The 20,588-nt window shown below is 40.0% G+C and overlaps 1 protein-coding gene across 1 annotated transcript in view; it reads left to right on the top strand.

Annotated features, from left to right (window-relative positions):
• LOC120528883 (zinc finger protein 160-like) overlaps positions 1 to 20,588 on the top strand; it is a 56,965-nt gene that overhangs the window by 12,197 nt on the left and 24,180 nt on the right. The window contains exons 3-4 of the mRNA XM_039752959.1: positions 2,558 to 3,463; positions 4,502 to 4,556. Coding sequence (XP_039608893.1) covers positions 2,558 to 3,463; positions 4,502 to 4,556 — 961 coding nt within the window. The remainder of the gene's footprint in view (positions 1 to 2,557; positions 3,464 to 4,501; positions 4,557 to 20,588) is intronic.

Genomic DNA, 20,588 nt, shown 5'->3' with positions numbered 1-20,588 from the left:
TCACAAGTGTGTGACAACCTCTGTACAACCTCACACTCTTTAAGTCACCAATTAATTCCATAAATGAAATAATATACAGTTGACATAGTGGTAGATATTACATTTATGTAGCAAAGTGAAACAGCAAAAGAACATTAACAAAGCAATGTTTCAGAAAACAAATGTAATGTTGTCACTTTATATCTCCTCTGCATATTTTTTTATTTCTGAACAGAATTTAATCCCCAGTACACAGGCCAAGCCACTGTTGTGATGACCTTGACCACCTGACTGCTCTCCACAGTGGCTTTCAAACTGTCTTTTCCTACAGCCCCCAGTAACATGAAGCATGTACCTGGCGTATAACATTAACACTTGACTGATCTAGCGGGGACACTCTGTGAGAACACTTTCAATCAGCTGTCCCTGTTTTTTCACTACCATGGAAAGTATTCGGCGGGTCACTCCATAATCTCGATCACCCACCCATTAATCCATAGGCCCAGGTCTTGGGGAGGACTGGGTAAAGACATTGGAGCATTCAGTCTTCAGGCAAAATGAATTCAATTCTCAGGTTTCTGTGACTTTTCGAAAGGGGTGTACAATCGTGGCCAAACGTTCTGAGAATGATCCAAGTGTTGGTTTATACCAAGTTTGCTGCTGCAGTGTTTTTAGATCTTTGTGTCAGATGTTTCTCTGGTACACTAAAGTAGAATTACAATCATTTCAGAAGTTTCAAAGACTTTTATTGACATGAAGTTTATGCACAGAATCAATATTTGTAGTGTTGGCCCTTCTTTCTTTTTCAAGACCTTTGCAATTCACCCTGGCAGGCTGGCAATCAACTTCTGGGCCAAATCATAAGTGATGGCAGCTGCCCATTCTTGATAATTAATGCTTGGAGTTTGTCAGAATTTTTGTTTGTCCACCCGCCTCTTGAGTATTAACCTCAAGTTTTCAGTGGGGAGTCCTTACCCCGACTCCACCTCTCACTTCCGGGCCGGACAGACTCAAACACTTCCACACATAGACGTTTATATCGAAGACAATGCAGGGCTTGAATTTTAATATGTGACAGAGATGGGGATTCTCTAAGTGTAAAAACAAATGTGGGGTTTATAATCTTGGGATGTATATTAGCGTAGAGTTTGTGAAGAATTTTAGCACATGCACAATCTAATTTTATTCTGACATTTTCTGTCCAGTAACTGAAAACTACTACTTTAAACCCATACTAAATATACAAATTCAAGCATGATTATATCTGAACTGTTCAATTAGTGATTTCCAAGGTAACTCAGGATATTTCCATTTAAATCAACTCTTTAAAGATGTTTTTGCAACAACATGCTTTTGAATGTCTGGTTTGTCAGTGACCCTCTCTTAGGTTTGTAATACTGTATTTGCTATTGTAAGATTTTATATTTGTATCGTTAGCTGGTTAAAAATATACTGCAAAATACTAATATGTAATGGATGAGTCAAATGAATTCAAATCTCAAACATCTCAAACTCCTGGTGCTTTAATTTTCCAAATCTGTCTTTCCTTATTTTACATTTGTTCCAACTTTAAAGCTTCCCAGGTTTGATCAAACCTGAGATATATTTTTTTTATTTCCCTCCTTCTGTTAAACAGCCTTTGTTTTGCCATTTTTCAAGGTTTCGTCAAATGTTTCCAGGTTTCTCATGTGAGTGATCACACTTTGTTATTGCTGACGCCTGTGCACAAATCTAGAATTTGAAAATTACTTCAGCTGTCTAAATGGGTAATTTTCTAACTGAGACAGCATTACATCCTTCAGCGTACTGCTGAAATATATGTGGTGTATGCTTTTACTTTCAGGTTATACCATTGAATTGTAATTTGCTTTCAAAAGCCTGACAAATGATTTAAATTCATTGTATACAGATTCGTATTTAATTAAGTTTGATGTTTTGCTTGTCTCACTAACTGTGTGTTTTGGCGATTGCACACCTCTGTTAAACATACACATCATATTACTAGGGAGATTTGCCTTGTCTTTGGAAGTACTGAAGCACTAAATAAATTTTATTTTTGGTATTAACAAATGGTGAAACTCATGTAATGTAGTGTTGTGGTGTAGACAAGCCAAACAGCCATTTTGTTTGAACCGTGCCGTGATGTTTACTTGCTACATCCGTTGTTTTCCCACTGTCCTACATGTGTAACTGTGGATACTCGTAAGTCGCACGCACCCCAGAGCAAACCTGAACTGTTCCTGCTTGGACTGATGAACGTCTGTAGAAGTCATCACGATGAGGGAATGAATGCGAAGCCTCCGTTCATTTATTGGGGTTGTGGGGGGAATGTTTAAAAGTGATTATTCTTACTATCTTTTCATCTACTCTTACCAATGCGTAATAATACAAGTTAAATGATTACATCTCATTTGATCAGTACAGTTATTTCACTCTTAAAGCATGCATAGATCTATTTCTGATTTAATTGCAATGGGATAAAAGTGGCAATCATGTGAACTTGCATGTGTTTTTTTTTTTCTTTTTAATATACAAATATGTTTTTAAATTTTAATTGTGTCTATCTTTCATTAAACAGGTTTACAAGAAAATAGCAGCTTCTCTCAGCCATCTGTTACTCGGGACTCTGAAAATGACAATGCAGCATCTTTGCCAAGTAGCGCTAGACGTTCAGTTGACGCAGTTCCACAGAAGTCCAAGAGAACCTACAAAGGGGAGAAGCCATATCGCTGCTCGGAGTGTGGGAAACAGTTCTCACTCAGAAGGAGTCTTCAGGTACATTTGAGGTTTCACAGTGGAGGGAAGCTGCCGTGTTGCTCTGAATGTGGGAAACTCTTCTCACGCCCAAGTAATCTCTTGATGCATATGAGAATACACACTGGAGAAAAGCCACACTGCTGTTCTGAATGTGGAAAGCGATTTTCACACCCAAGCAATCTTCAGACCCACATGAGAGTTCACACAGGAGAGAAGCCTCATTGTTGCCCTGAATGTGGCAAGCAGTTTTCACAAATAAGTAGTCTTCAGAAACACATACAAATTCACACGGGGGAAAAACCACATGGATGTAGCGAATGTGGTAGGCAGTTCTCACGCATCAGCATTCTTGAGACTCACATGAGGATTCACACAGGGGAAAAGCCACATTACTGTACCGAATGTGGGAAGCAATTCTCACAAAAAAGTTACATCCGGGCGCACATGCGATCTCACACTGGGGAGAAACCACACCGCTGTGCCGAGTGTGGCAAACGGTTTTCCTTCATAAGCAGTCTCCAGGCGCACATGAGAATTCACACGGGGGAGAAGCCACATGGCTGTCCGGAATGTTCCAGACAATTCACACAATTGGGCAGCCTGCAGAGACACAAGAAAGTTCACGCTAAAAAGGGGCAGCATTGCTGCTCTGAATGTGGTAAACAATTTCACCAACTCCGCCATCTTGAAGCTCACATGAAAATTCACATTGGCAAGAAGGAGAACTGATAGGAGTGTTACTGCCAAAATAGATCAAAAATCACAAAACTCTTAAATGATAGTTCTAGTACACCACATATTGTCAAATGAGGGGTGGTAAAACATTGATGCATATGACAAAAAAAATGCTTTCTGTAATCTGATAGACAATGGCATCATATTCTAAACATAAATACACACAAAAAGTGTCCTAAAGACCGACTTTCTTATTCATTCAGCATCACTCTGCCTGTCTGCTCTCAAATTGCTATCATTTATAAGAGAACAGCGACTAGGGATGGGTATCGTTTAGGTTTTATCCGATACCGGTGCCAAAACGGTGCCGGTGCTTAAACGGTGCTCGAACGGTGCTTAAAAAAATAAAGAACACAAACTTCGTCCAAAAACCTCTTGCGTTTTTATTTTTCCCAGTAATTTTTTTTAAACAAAATTATAACAAACCTAGCCCTTTCTGTCAATAAAACATAACTTCTTTGGTTGGAACCAGTGCTTAAACAATTGAAAACACAAACTTTGTCATGAAACCTGTGATGTTTAGCAGTTTTTTTGCAAGAAGATAATCATATTAGCCTTTTCTGGAGCTATACGGCATCGCTCTTGGCTGATGGCATGCCCAGCACAAGAGAAAACTCTTTAAAAAAAACAAAAAACAAATAAAAAAAAAAAGAAAGTGTTTTTGACTTGAAATTTTATTCTTTTTTTCGGATAAAATAAATAAAACATATAAACCAGTTCCCAGAATAAACAGAAAATACATTTGAATTTTCATTAATTTTTTTCTTCCAGATAAAAAATAAAAACATATAGCTCACCTTTTATTCAAATATAGTTTACTTATAATATTTAGAGAAGACTTACAAAGCTAAGCAGCTATGAACATATTAACCTTTACAGTATTATACAGTCTATTTTTTTATGTAAGAGTAATACAACATTTTTCACCTGAATGATGGTGACTCCACCATTGAAAATGGATGGAGATCTTTGACTATAAATTTTGTCACTGCCCTATGAATTTCGTCCACTTTTTCTTTCGTCATTTTAGCCTTTTTGGCCAGGGTGAAGGGAGTATCTGTCATCAAACAAGAAGACAGCCGCATGTAACTACGACGGTGTTTGCTAGTTCACCTTACATGCATTAATGTAATAACGTGGTTAGCCTACTCAACGTAAATTGCACGAACAACATTAAGCTACTCACCCAGAGAAGAACGGGTGCTGCTGCCATCATCATCATCATCAGTTATCATTTCTGCTACACTGGCAGGGCTAGGGGCCGGACTCTCCTCTTTGGGTTCTTGGATGTTGCTAACTCCGAGAACAGGCACCACACCCGCAGTAGATGTGCTCGGTGTGATGTCTTGCTGCAAGTTATCAAATGCGGTGCATTTTTCGGCTTTTAAAAAAACGCCATGCGACGCCATGTGTTTCATTAGATTTGAGGTGCTACCTCCTTTGCACATTATTACCTTTAAGCATTTGTTGCAGGCTGCTGAGTTTATATCTTTTGCTGTGAAGTACAGCCACACTCTCGAGCGCTTCAGCTTCGGCATTTTAGCTCTGCTCTAAAAAAAAAAACCCGTACATACCTGGGCCCGCCTACTATCCTTGGAAAGGAAGTGATTGGCTAGATTTCTCAGGGAAAAAAGCACCGAATTGTGCGCTGCTTTTCGGTCTGGTTACTACCGTTCATGTCAGCACCGGTTCCACAATGGCACCGGACACCGGTACCCATCCCTAACAGCGACACTGTCCCAGAATACCAGGAGCATGAGATACACTGATGTGTTTAGAGATTTTCCTTTTTTTTTTTTTTTTTTTTTGAGGTGTGTGAGAATATAAAGTAGGAGATTTCAATTCAAATTATTAGGGGATTCCATGTACTGGAATGGTAGTGGTGTTGCAATGTTCACTTAAGGTTCATTTTGTTGTAGTGAAGTCTCCTTATATTTGAGCAGCTGCCTGTGTGTTAATGCTAAGAAGGCGGCACACTGGCTGCTATTGTGCTTAAGAGCTACGAGTGGAAGCTGTTTACAGTGGATTCAGAAAGCACTGGACCGCCTTGCTTTCTGTACCCTTTATTGTGTTGTAGATTTGATTTTGATGGGACAAATGTGACATTTCTCCCCATCAATCTACACTCAATAGCCCTTAATAACAAAGTGAAAGCATGTTTTCAGAAAGGTTTGCAAATTTAATAAAAATCAAAGACTGAACTCTCCTCTTCTTAGAAGTAAGTACTCAGACCCTTTGGTAGCAATTCCAGCTTTGACTGTTGCTCACTTTCATTGAAACATTTACCTGTATATACTCGCATATAAGTCAGGTTTTGAAACCCGGAAAAACGAGCATAAACTCAGACCCTGACTTATACGCCTGTTCAAAAAATACACTTAATTTTTTTTTTTTCTTACATCTTCTTGCCTCCTCCAGTCTCATATCAGTTTCTCAGACACCTTGAATTTTGTTGCAGCATTGCAGTTACCAATTTCTGTTGCCCATTCCAACACGCCAGCTTCATATTTTCTGCTGATCGAACGCTCCATCGTAGATAACGGATGTTCTTATGATAAAAGTGTATGAGGGTGTGAGATTGTGGCCCACCAGGCTGGCGCCGCCAGCTGAACCCGACACAGACCTTCGTGGAACACAGGTTCATGGCACACAAGTTTTATTTTTCCCTTGTAGGAAACGCCTTCTCTGTTCCCCACAAGTATAGCACAGTCCCGGCACAAGCACAGCACAAACAATGAATCCCTTCCTTTACTCTTTTCCTTCTCCTCCTTCACTCCTTGGGTCAAGCTTTGTCTTCCTCCTCCCGACTCTGGCTCCTTTTATATTGTACCCGGCAAGTGCTCCAGGTGCTAGATTACTCGTTTCCGGCAGCACTTCCAGGTGTGGTTGAAGAACTGCCCATAAGGACTCAGCAGCTCCTCCTACAGCACCCCCGGATCCCAATAGGGCTTCTCCAAACTCCAACTCCCACGCAGCCCTGCGGGAGTCTGAGGCACTGCTGCAACCCAGGGGAAGAAAATGCAATGAAAATGTCTGCAAGTTCTTAGTGAAATGCAAGAAAAAACACAGCAACAACAAAAAACGAAATAAATAAAAACACACTAAATCAGGGGTTCTCAAACTCGGTCCTGGGGGACCCCTGTGGCTGCAGGTTTTTGTTCCAATCAGTTTTTAATTGGACTCCTGGGCTAATTAAGTGAACTGTTGTTTCCCAGATTTCCTGTTTTGGGAACAATATACAAATTAGAAAACTAAGTTTGGTATAAAAAAAAAAAGTATTAAAATGTACTAAGCAGTTATATGTATTTTTTTCTTTTTAACAGTATTTTCATCTTGATTGTCATTCTACTTTTCTAGGTGTTCTAATTGTTTAATTGATCCGTTATTTACTATTTTGGGGGGCTGACGCTAAAGTAGTTGCAGCCTTTCACGACTGAGTGTTGTTTGCTTGGGTTTCTGCTCTGCTTGTTTTTAATTGTCATTATTAAGATTCAATGAAGGGAGCAAACTGCACAGAGAAAGGGCGAAATATAATAAAAAGAGAGTTAAACATTTAAATCTATAGCAAAACAAACAAATATTTATAAAAAATGTAAAAGTCATGCTGCTGCGTTTTTCTGAATGTAGAATAAAAGATCAATAAAACCAGCTCATTAAATGAGATCAGTGCTATCAGGTGTTGTCACTGATTAGGAATCTGGTTGGAATAAAAACCTGCAGCCACAGGGGTCCCCCAGGACCGAGTTTGAGACCCCCAGCACTAAAACTTTGTGGGGCAGCAGAAGCCCGGAAATATGTATGAACTACAGGAAAAAACCTGAATTGAATTTAGTTTCGTAAAGTTGGACTTTATTGTATGGATTGCTTTTAATAATTTTAATAAAAAAAAAATAATAGTAATTGCACAAAATGTTAAGATTTGCTGTGTCTAATGGAGTGAGAAGTCAAGAAAAATTACACCTTTTATTGGCTAACTAAAAAGATTACAAGAATAGTAATTCTTAAGTTAAATCAGACTGTTCAAATGGACAGGATAATTTAAATGCACGATTAGGGTTATTATTTTTAGGAATTATAGAATACTGTTAATAAAAAATGATGATTGGTATAAATTTTACAAATCCACATTTGTGTATAATACATTTAGCCAAAATTAACTTAGTGAGAAGTCAAGCAAAATGGCACCTTTTATTGGCTAACTAAAAAGATTACAATAGGCAAGCTTCAAAGGCCACTCAGGCCCCTTCTTCTGGCAAAATATAAGGGTCCTGAGTTGTCTCAAAAGCTTGCATATTGTAATAGCTTTAGTTAGCCAATAAAAGGTGTCATTTTGCTTGACTTCTCACTACATTCATAATGGCTAACACGGTACAACACCCTAGTACTGTGTCTAATGGGGAAAAAGAAATTGTTTCAAGGACTGGCATGACAATTCATTTTCCAAATAAAAAGGTTTGGATGAGTACATAATTGTACTCATAATCAGGGTTAGGCTTACTAGCTGTGGAAGCCCGTGCTATAAGAAAACCCGGGCTCCTAGAAACTACTGAAATCGTCAGAAATAAAATTGAAATGTAGAGTCGGCGGTTTCGTTTTGCGGATGTGCTCGTCCCCCTCGTCTATCAGCGGATAAGCGAGTTTCTCTCACCTCCGACGTGTCGTTCTGCCGATGTGCTCGCCTCACTTGTGTATTAGCGGCTAAGTGAGTTTGCCTTTTGTTTCACTTTGGCGACAGAGTTGCTTTCTTTCAACGTCGTGCTGTAGCCTCCTACTTCTTTCTTCTTCCGATCCGTTAACTTGGGGCAGCCATGCCGGCTCTTTGAATGTCATGCTGTAGCCTCGCACTTATACGGGCCGGACAGACGCACAGACTTCCACACGTAGACGTTTATATATAAGATAGTTAAAGTTTACTTTTTGCTTCATAAATATTGCGCACGTGTATATCCATATATAATTTATTATACGGGGTGGTGAAAAGTAGGTACAGTAATCCCTCCTCGATCGCGGGGGTTGCGTTCCAGACCCCCCCGCGATAGGTGAAAATCCGCGAAGTAGAAACCATATGTTTGTGTGGTTATTTTTATATATTTTAAGCCCTTATAAACTCTCCCACCCTGTTAACATTATTAGAGCCCTCTAGACATGAAATAACACCCTTTAGTCAAACGTTTAAACTGTGCTCCATGACAAGACAGAGATGACAGTTCTTTCTCACAATTAAAAGAAAGCAAACGTATCTTATCTTCAAAGGAGCGCGTCAGGAGCAGAGAATGTCAGAGAGAGCGCTCGCAAAGAAAAGCAAACAATCAAAAAATCAATACATGCTTTTAAGTATACAGAAGCACCGCGATAAAGCGGCATTTTGTAGAGGAGCGTCCGTGTCCTCTGTGCAAACAGCCCCTCTGCTCACACCCCCTCCGTCAGGCAGAGAGAGCGAGAAAGATAGAGAGAAGCAAACAAGCATGGCCCGGGAAGCATATCTTATAGCATTGAGGAGTTTTAGTTAATATGCAATACATGCTCTGATTGGGTAGCTTCTAAGCCATCCGCCAATAGCGTCCCTTGTATGAAATCAACTGGGCAATCAAACTGAGGAAGCATGTAACCTAAATTAAAAGACCCATTGTCCGCAGAAAGCGGCGAACCAGTGAAAAATCTGTGATATATGTTTAGATGTGCTTACATTTAAAATCCGCGATAGAGTGAAACCGCGAAAGTCAAAGCGCGATATAGCGAGGGATTACTGTATACAATTGTGAGTACGTGAGGCTGTCAATTTGAACCCTTACAAGATTTTACCTGAGTGCACTGTGCTGTTCTTTTCAGATAATAAAGGTGTAATCATCATAACCTGCATTGCTTTTTCCATACAAACAACTGTACACCTACTTTTGTACACTGTGTGTGTGTGTGTGTGTGTGTGTACATATACATATTCTTTTTTTAAGTCTGAATCGCACTCTCATTAGTAGGAGATTACCTACCAGGTAACAATTTGGTCGGCCAGGCAGCAAACATCCGCCACATCCTCACATTTGCGAGAAGCAGATCCTAATTGCTTACGGGGATTGAACCTTGGAGATGGCCTCGCACTGCCATGGGATGCGACATCTAACCTTGGCACGATGATAGTGGACAGACTGGGGCACAAATGAAACTTGAGTCAAGGGCCGTGTATCATAAAACATCAGTTGTTAGATGTAAAATCCAGTTTTTTGGAGATAAATCAATAAGTTTTCTTTGCGTTTCATTTAGTTGATATTGGTGTGAAACAAAGGTTTTTAATCATTTAAAGATTTTATTTTTAAAAATGGACTCTTATACTCGCTACTCTTTTGCCATTTGAAGCCCCTTTATGACAAAAGCAGAATGATAGCCATTCATTTGTGGGTATGTTATTCACTTGTAATAATGGCAAAAAAATAAAAAACACCTTAGGGTATAAGGGGTTAAACTTGTGTCTTTTCCTCAAGAGTGTCTTCTCTGATTGATGGAATGCTCCCGAGATGGTTGTCCTTCTGACAGGTTCTCCCATCTCAGCAGAGGACGTCTGAAGCTCAGTTCGAGTAACCCTTGGTTTCTGTTTGGTAAGTCACAGGTCTATGTTCACAGCAGACAATGTGTACAAGGAAAGGACATGAAACATGGAGGAGGCTCATTGATGTTTGGGGGTTGTTATGCTGCCTTTAGCATCAGATGCTTTGAGTGTGTGCAGGAGACAGTGGAATTGGAAGGAAATCTGGAGCAAAATGTAGAACCCAGTGTCAGAAAGCTTAGTCTTAGTTTCTGGTCATGGCTCCTCCAGCAGAGTAATGACATGAAACATACAGCACATCTAGAACCCAAGAAAACGTTGGAATATTCTGAAGTCCTGATCTGAATGCAACTGAACTTGGCAGTTGGAAGAAGAGAGCCATCAAACCTGAGGGAACTGACCAGTTGAGAGGTATTTGATTCGATTAGATAGACTTTACTAATTCCCAAAGGGAAATTCATATTCATAATGTATCACAAACGTAGAACACACAGATTCCAACTCAAAGTACAATATAGAATAAAACATATAATGCAATAAGTTTCCTACATGTTAAGTAATATTTAAGTCTGAATTATCATTCTGTAAATTCTGGCTGTGGGTGAAGGGTGGGATGCCAGGGAGGAAGCAATGAAGTACTTAATGGCCGCAGGCAAAAAAGATCCCCTGAAGCGCTTGAGAGTAGTCCATGGAGAAATGAGCCGATGGCTGGAAGGACTCCTAAGAAAACACCCCCTGGAGGGCACATCCACCTACAGTATGTCAAATAAAGAATAAAGTGCTTTCTTTTTCATATGACCGTATAATATGGCTTAAGCAGAGACCAGCAGGAATCCCTTACATAAAAAATCAAAAACGAAGAAGCTGCAATGCCTTTAAAGGTGTAAAGAATTACGAAGTTCTAGGGGTTAATAATAATAAATTTTATTTATACAGCGCCTTTTCCATGCTCAAGGGACTTCACAGAGTTTAAGAAAGAATTGCAGGGTATACAGTATTGTACTACACCAGATAAATAAAGAAGAGTAAGATAGTAGATAAATGAAGGGTCGATATAAACATCACCACGTCCAGATACAATAACTGCTACATTGTGGGCCTCAGGTGGTCCATGGACATCCATCCATCCATTTTCCAACCCGCTGAATCCGAACACAGGGTCACAGGGGTCTACTGGAGCCAGTCCCAGCCAACACAGGGCAGGAACCAATCCCACTGCAGGACACACACAAACACACACTAAGGCCAATTTAGAATCGCCAATCCACCTAACCGGCATGTCTTTGGACTGTGGGAGGAAACCCACGCAGTGACGACCCGGGAAGCGAACCCCGGTCTCCTAACTGCGACGCAGCAGCGCTACCACTGCACCACCGTGGTCCATGGACAAGTATTTCATAAAAAAATGAACCACCATACCTCTTCTTAATAGGCGAAAAACCTCACGTAGACGACGACCATTTTCCAACGACTATGATCCTGCATCCAATTCCCAGGACGCTGGATCCGTGAGGCACCACTCCGTTTAAATCACTACTAGTTAAATCAGTATCGCTGTCAGTGCGTTTTGAATACACGCTGATGTTCGATATTTAGATACAGATAGATAGATATTTTATTAATCCCCAAGGGGAAATTCACATACTCCTGCAGCAGCATACTGTTAAAAACAATGTTTAATTTAACTAGCAAACTGATATTCTGCAAATACTGCCGGACATTTACTATTTTCTATTTCCCTTATCCCACTGCAGAGCCGTGAACTTAAATGGTTTATATGAATGTCTTCAGATCCATGAATTTTCTGTACCCGTTTATCCTTACCAGGGTCACAGAGTCCTAAGCATATACCGGCAAAATTGGAAGCAAGAAAGAAATAAGATGGACGTTCATTGAAGGGCAAACTCCCACTCTTAAACCCAGACAGGTGATCACGAGTCAATGCAGACTGTAGCGATTTAGCTTAGCGTGAAGGGTCTGGAGACGTATAGTAAAACCGGAGGACACGAAGAATCCATTCAGACAGATCGTGAACTGCCTGAGCCTCCTGCAGCTCCCCAAAATGACTGTATATTAGAAGCAAATGGTGTACTTTGTATGGCACGCTTTAACAACGACAAATAGTCGCAGCGCATTTCTTATAAAAACACAACCTCGCGGATGGCTGTAGTAAAGGGTATACTCGGGAAATGAAGTCTTTCAGCGTTTCCATTTGTGCGCATGCGCATGAGTATTAATGCCGCGCGTGCGTATAGTGGTATATTTTGATGTCCCCGAAAGTGAAGGAAAACACGGCTGAAAAATGTGTTCTCAACGCTGCTTTCGACTCAAGTTCTGACATTTTTATAAGAAGACCTGTGCCACCCAGACGCACATTGGAAGGAGTTTAAAAGGAACTGACTTTACAGAGGAAGCGCTCACCACAAAGGTGCGTGTGCAATCGTGTCCGTGACTCCGTGGAGTAGAATAGCGGCTTATTTAGTCTCAAGGGAAAATAGCAAAATCTGCAGCCTGTAGATTCTCTGTAGCGGTGGGCTGGCGCCCTGCCCGGGGTTTGTTTCCTGCCTTGTGCCCTGTGTTGACTGGGATTGGCTCCAGCAGACCCCCGTGACCCTGTATTCGGATTCAGCGGGTTAGAAAATGGATGGATGGATGGATGAATAGATTCACTGTCATGTGTTTTTGTACAAAACAAGTCAGAGCATAAACAATGTATCGATCCAATAAAAAGAAATCCTTTTTAATGTACGTTTTGATGAAATAAGCATACCTTTTACTATGTGAAGGCTTAGTCGATTTCTTTATAGCAATGTTTATTAAAACGTGGGTTAGGTTGCGAAGATGTATGTGAGGGGTCGCCACCTAATTGTGTGGTAAAATCAACTAAGTTTTTCCAAGCGTGAAATCTGTATCGACTGATAACCGGTAAGCCGTTCAGCGTACTATTTGCAGCACTTGACGCAGCACGGAGAGCTTTCTTTTCTGTGGCACTAAAATGTAACCAGTATTGCCCCCTGCCATCTCGCAACCAGTGAAACAATCGAACTGAGAAGACTGACAACAAATACACGTGTAAGAAAAGGAGGAGAGGTGAAGGAACGACAGACAAGTTTGAAAGGGGAAATGTCGGAATGAAAACCGCAGGTTTCGGGGTTTTGTGAGGGGCGAGTCAATCGAGAGAGGGTATATATAGTGCTAATGTGTCACTAAATCTCTATGAAAGGGCGTGATTCGTCTTATTAATCATTGACTTTGTCAACCGTCATCATTTTTCACGACATGTCCTCTTTTACAGACACCTCCAGGTAAAATGTGCAGAATTTCGACAATTACAATTTTGAAATCCTTCTGATCTTTACCGTTGTTAATTCTGTAAGTGCGGACAAATGCATTTTAACGCCTAACTTGTATTCCCAAGAACCTCTCTCTGCATGTGGTTAGAAAGAGCACGGTAATGGCAGCGGTCTTGAACCTACACAGTTACCCGCTGTTTGGCATTTTCACTCCACTTTTGAAGTTCTCTCTTACTTTCTTGGTGAGAAGACCATTAGATATATCGGGAGTATTCAGTTACAGTTTTCGTTACAACAAGTTTTGGAATCAGAAGTCAGACTTACGATAATGAAACTTGGTATTTATTATATATATATATATATATATATATATATATATATATATATATATATATATATATATATATATATAAGTCAATGTGTGTGTGGCTGTGTGTGTATGTATGTTCCAGTATCACTTCCGAACGGCTGGAGCGATTTTCATGAAACTTGGTACACAAGTTTCTCAATGGTCGACTAAAAATACTCTGGGGTGAAATCAACACCACCCCCTTCTGGATAGGGTGGAGGTGATCTTACGGTCTTGTATGCGTGTTATCATCCAGTTGACACTCGGAACGACCACCAGAGGGCGAACTGGAGGTGACTGCCAGCATTCTTTATGTTTGAGCGCCACCGCATCCCTGTTGCTTTTCAAATTGAATCGAGTTGGCCGGTTCTGAGCGTCAACTGGATGATAACCTACATACAAGATCGCTAGACAAGCACACTAGTGAGTCTTCATTGTTTGTTAGTTTATTTAAATTTTGAAAGTTGTGTTTTTTTTTTTTTTATTATATTTTTCTCAAACAATTAAAAAAAAAAAAACACTTTACTTTCCTCCCAGTCAGCGCCGGGTATTTCAGCTATGTTAGCTAGTTTGATTATACAATTTGGTAGTGTCTTCATTCTTCCAAGGCAAATATTGTATACGTTTTTGCTTTATAAGAACTTTATCCATATGTTTTGTGGTCCTTCCCTTCTCCTCACTTATTTATGTCCATGGCCCCCTCTCATTTATTCCTCCTGATCTAGCAACCCTGGTTTTCGAGTGTCTTGTGCTCCACTAGTCCTCTCACATCCTTGTTACGTTCAAAGAGTTGAGCTTGAGCAGATCCTGCAATGGACTGGTGCCCCCATAACCCAAGACACTTTGGGTCAATTCCTACCTTGTGCTCGGTGCTGCTGTAACAGGCTGGGCCTCCCTGTGACAATTTCTTACTCAATACTGTTTACTTTAATATCCACGGTCCACCATTCACAATCCTTTTGTTTTACACACAGAGGCCCTATTGCTTGACCTGAACTGTATTTTGGGCCATGTCATTAATTTATATTCACCTGCAATTTATTCCGATTAAATGATTTTCTTCAAAATGAACTGTACTTGTTTTCAAGAGATGAGCTTCGATTTTATTTTCATCCTTAAAATATTGGATTAAATAAGAATTTTTTATGTTCCTGTACAATTAGTCGTATTTATGAGAAAGAACTGATTTTCTGCCGTTTAATTAAAAAAAAATGGCTGAAACCAGCGGTTTTCTTTTTTTAACAAGATGCTCTCTGCTTTAAAATATTTCAATACTTGTGGAAATATTTAAGAAGATTTTAAAATTTATTTGATACACTCAGTAGCTTATAACGTCTTCTTCTTCTTTTGGCTGCTCCCTTTAGGGGTCGCCACAGCAGATCATCTTGTTCCATATCTTTCTGTCCTCCACATCTTGTTCTGTTAGTTTATAACTATTTATTAAATTAAATAACTTGCCAATCTTTCAAATAAGTTCTGATTTCTGCTATTACCTCCTAATATTTTTTTAAGGTACTATTAAGGTAGCAGATTTCAGAGGAAAATAATAAAAGCTTGTTGAGGGTTTCCAAAAATAGTTCAAAATGCAGCTACTGGAAAGGCTCAAGCAATTAGTACAACATAAAACTCCAATGTTTTTGTTTTAAACATTGTGATAAGTCTACTTCTCAAATAAGAGGCTTCCCCAAGTAAAAAAGATTTTGGGGCTGTCCCCGTATAATGTCCATAGAACAAAGAAAAAGGCGTACACTTTCTTTGTGATCAAAAACATAAATCATGTTTGACAATCGTTACAAGAAAACATGGCGTTTATATACGGACAAAAAAAATGGAGACGGGAACTGAGTTGGCAGGAGATGACGTCAAAGCTGTGGGACGGATGTGACGTCATCAAAAGGCGGACCGGAAGTGATGTGGAACTGGTAACGATGTCATCGGGCGGAGCCGGAAGTGATGTCATCTGGGTTTGATGGACGTGACGTTTTCGGTGGCCATCTTTGGAATCCATCATCGCATTTTTCTTTTTCTTCCTTTTGTCTGATGGAGATAAAAAAAGAGAGAGACACCATTATCAAATATCAACCCTTCATCTTGCGATATTTCACTCACCATTGAGCTTATTGACTGCCTCCTAAGCGCACGTGTGTGACAACATTTTAGTGAAATTCAAAGCAAACCACTTACACAAAAAAAGAAGAAAGCTTATAATACACAAACACACACATACACACAAAAATATCTTGTCTTTAATGTTTTGTTTAAACATTTATTAAAGTTTCTTTATGTTATCACATACACTAAGACATAGGTTTGACATTTATACACACATAACATCTGCACGATCAGAAAGCTGTACGCCTCTTTAGCTTTCTCTCTAGAAGTTTGTTTCTGCCTGTCCGATCATCTGAGATCACACCAGAAATATGGCAGAACATCAAGAGCATTCCATTAACATGTCAGCTTACAGGAGATAAAACACAATCGTAAATTATCTATGTAGCTCTGTGAAATCGACCTTTTGATTAAATTAAGCAAAAATGTATGTGATTTTTTTGGGGCGGCATGGTAGCGCTGCTGCCTCACAGTTAGGAGACCCGGGTTCGCTTCCCAGACTCAAACTCATCAAGACCTAAGTAACACTTCATTTTAAATATCAAACAAAGTTGAATTCAATTGTTCTCTCGTTCGCTAGCTAAGCGGAGTTAAGGCACACACCCTCTCAGCCCGCTGCGTGTTTCTGGGATTTGCGCAAATAAGTCAAGCGAACATGTGATACACAGCGAAATGAGAGAAGTCACAAAATCAACCAGAACGTTCAAACAAATTATAGGGAAAAACCCGATCTAAATCCGTTAAGAAGTTCTCTCGTGAAAAGCAGACAGACAGACATTTTATTTTATATATTACCAGTAACGGCGCCCTGCATGATAACGTGCAGTGAATACACTTGACTTGAGCATTCCTAGTTTTCATCCTCTTTCTCTGTATGTTTATCATTCGTTTGCTCAGAGGTTGATGGACTTGCTGCTTCCTGAGCAGCTCTTCTTTTCTCCACCCTAGTGGCTCGCTTCTTATCTGCTTTCGTCTGCGTCTTTCACGTTAAAGCTGATGAAGTTAGTTTTTGTGTTGCAATTACTTAGTATGTTTTTCTTTAATTTTTCACTTAAGCTGGCACTTAAGTCTTCAATCTGCCTGAAGAATGATCAAAGATTTGAAGAGGTAGGGGATGTGACCATGGAGGTGGTAGGGAATGAGAACGATGCACGTATGTATGCGCTGCAAGGCCGCCCTGTTGCACCCTGCCGAGAGTTGATTCTACAATAAAATAAAATAAAAAATCATCACCCCGAAAGCGGATAGTAGACTTCACATAGTATATGTGTACCAAATATCAGGTCAATAGGTGAAATGGCTTGCGAGCTACAGGTGATTTTAAAATCCTGGACAGACAAACGAACAGCCATGGTAGTGTATTATATAAGAAGATATATTAGTAAAACTTCAAGGTAATGTGCAGTTAAAGTCTCAACAACATTTCTGGAGCTTAGTAGAGACAGATAACTGTAAGAATCTTCACCAAGCAGCTCTGAAAATGTCTGCTTTGTTTGGGTATCCATACCCCTGTGAGTCTGACATGAATGTCGTGAACTTAAAGTTCAGAACAAGACTGACATTTAAATGACTGCGTAAGAGTGAACCTATGTGGCTCCACTCCACCATACACCTCAGTGCCAGTCATCTCAACTAACTCAAAAACACCTCACACGTGCAACTGGATATGTAAAGTGACACAGTGACATGGAACAAAATGATTAAGTCATATCTGTGTATTTGGAATTGCATTGCTTTGTTTTGACAGCATTCATGTTTTAATTCAATAGTGTGAGATACACTACACATACAAAATGCACTTGCAGGTGAACTAAATATTTTTTGTGACGTTTTAATGCAAAAATGTGAGTTGTGGACACCAACATTTTATAAATGTTCAGGCAAAACAAGCTTATTCAGTTTGTTTGGGTTGAAATAAGCTATGAGAATAAACGTTAGAAAACATGAGTAGCTCGCGGCCATTTTGTCAAAGTAGCTCTCAAGGTTGGAGACCCCTGTCGTAAAGACTGTCTGTCTGACCGTTCAGGTTTCTTTCCAGCTGTTTAACTGGCTATTTTACTGTCATAAAGAGTTAAGATTATAAACATTCCATTTTTTATAACTTACAGGGCATTAAACTGAATCGTCCATTATCTATGATAATATATATGTTATATCCAAGTTCAAGCTAAGCAGCACATCACAAACCACCTCAGCATCCCAAATGCAGCCAAATTCTCTATGCCGGAAGAAATATTGATCAGTCTCGAGGACCAAGTCACCATTTCTGTAACATATACAGTGGCTTGCAAAAGTATTCAGCCCCCTTGAACTTTTCCACATTTTGTCACATTACAGCCTGAATCGATTTTATTGGAATTCCACGTGAAAGACCAATACAAAGTGGTGTACACGTGAGAAGTGGAACGGAAATCATACATGATTCCAAACATTTTTTACAAATAAATAACTGCAAAGTGGGGTGTGCGTAATTATTCAGCCCCCTATGGTCCGAGTGCAGTCAGTTGCCCATAGACATTGCCTGATGAGTGCTAATGACTAAATAGAGTGCACCTGTGTGTAATCGAATGTCAGTACAAATACAGCTGCTCTGTGACGGCCTCAGAGGTTGTCTAAGAGAATATTGGGAGCAACAACACCATGAAATCCAAAGAACACACCAGACAGGTCAGGGATAAAGTTATTGAGAAATTTAAAGCAGGCTTAGGCTACAAAAAGATTTCCAAAGCCTTGAACATCCCACGGAGCACTGTTCAAGCGATCATTCAGAAATGGAAGGAGTACGGCACAACTGTAAACCTACCAAGACAAGGCGGTCCACCTAAACTCACAGGCCGAACAAGGAGAGCGCCGATCAGAAATGCAGCCAAGAGGCCCATGGTGACTCTGGACGAGCTGCAGAGATCTACAGCTCAGGTGGGGGAATCTGTCCATAGGACAACTATTAGTCATGCACTGCACAAAGTTGGCCTTTATGGAAGAGTGGCAAGAAGAAAGCCATTGTTAACAGAAAACCATAAGAAGTCCCGTTTGCAGTTTGCCACAAGCCATGTGGGGGAAACAGCAAACATGTGGAAGAAGGTGCTCTGGTCAGATGAGACCAAAATGGAACTTTTTGGCCAAAATGCAAAACGCTATGTGTGGCGGAAAACTAACACTGCACATCACTCTGAACACACCATCCCTACTGTCAAATATGGTGGTGGCAGCATCATGCTCTGGGGGTGCTTCTCTTCAGCAGGGACAGGGAAGCTGGTCAGAGTTGATGGGAAGATGGATGGAGCCAGATACAGTTAAATCTTGGAAGAAAACCTCTTGGAGTCTGCAAAAGACTTGAGACTGGGGCGGAGGTTCACCTTCCAGCAGGACAACGACCCTAAACCCTAGCTTAAAACAAAACATATCCATGTGTTAGAATGGCCCAGTCAAAGTCCAGATCTAAATCCAATCGAGAATCTGTGGCAAGATCTGAAAACTGCTGTTCACAAACGCTGTCCATCTAATCTGACTGAGCTGGAGCTGCTTTGCAAAGAAGAATGGGCAAGGATTTCAGTCTCTAGATGTGCAAAGCTGGTAGAGACATACCCTAAAAGACTGGCAGCTGTAATTGCAGCAAAAGGTGGTTCTACAAAGTATAATACAAATATATACAAAGTAATTGCTGAATAATTACGCACACCCCACTTTTCAGTTATTTATTTGTAAAAATTGTTTGGAATCATGTATGATTTTCGTTCCACTTCTTACGTGTACACCACTTTGTATTGGTCTTTCACGTGGAATTCCAATAAATTTGATTCATGTTTGTGGCTGTAATGTGACAAAATGTGGAAAGGTTCAAGGGGCCATACTTTTGCAAGCCACTGTAAAACCATTTTACAACAACACAACAACAACAACATTTATTTATATAGCACATTTTCATACAAAAAAAATTTAGCTCAAAGTGCTTTACAAAATGAAGAATAGAAAAATTGAAGACACAATAACAAATAAAAATAAGTCAACGTTAATTAACATAGAATAAGTAAGGCCTGATGGCCAGGGTGGACAGAAAAAAACAAAATAAAATAAAATCTGTAGGGATTCCAGACCGCCCAGTCCCCTCTGGGCAAAACAGTCCCTTCCTTTCAAAGATCCTAGAGTTCAGTGGGAAAAAGATCTTTCACTCAACATCTCAGAAAAGGAGTGGAAGGTAGGAATGCAGAGAATTCTCTCGAGCTCCATATGTGCAAAGCATACAATCATTCAACTTAAAATTATATATCGAGCACATCTGTCTTGTTTAAAATTGTCCAAAATGTTTCCAGGGGAAGATCCAACCTCTGAACGCTGCAATCGAGTTCCAGCCTCACTGGGTCACATGTTTTGGGCCTACACCAAATTAGCAACATTTTAGACCAAAATCTTTAAATGCCTATCAGACAGCCTTGAAGTCACAATCCCTCTTAATCCACTAAAAGCTGTGTTTGGGGGGGCTCACAGGTGGGCTTAAAGTGGAGAAGGACAGACAAACTGTGATTGCCTTTACTACACTACTGGCACGTAGACTTCTCTTGCTCAAATGGAAGAATCCTAACTCTCCTCTTTTAAGTCAGTGGGTAACTGATGTTATATACTATTTGAAATGGGAAAAAATCAAATTTGCACTTCTGTACAAAACTTTTTCAAAACTTGGCAGGATCTGATCAATAACATTTCAGAATAAGCATTTAAATTGAGGAAGTGGATTCTCCCGCCTCTATTTTATTTTAATTAATTTAATTGTCTTACATATTTTTACTATTATTAACGTTTTACTCTGCTGACCTGGCTCTCTTTCTCA

Source organism: Polypterus senegalus, chromosome 4 (assembly GCF_016835505.1).
Source record: "Polypterus senegalus isolate Bchr_013 chromosome 4, ASM1683550v1, whole genome shotgun sequence".
Classification (NCBI taxonomy): Eukaryota; Metazoa; Chordata; class Cladistia; order Polypteriformes; family Polypteridae; genus Polypterus; species Polypterus senegalus.
The sequence above is the reverse complement of the archived record's forward strand: the minus strand, read 5'-3'. Positions and strand labels throughout refer to the sequence as shown.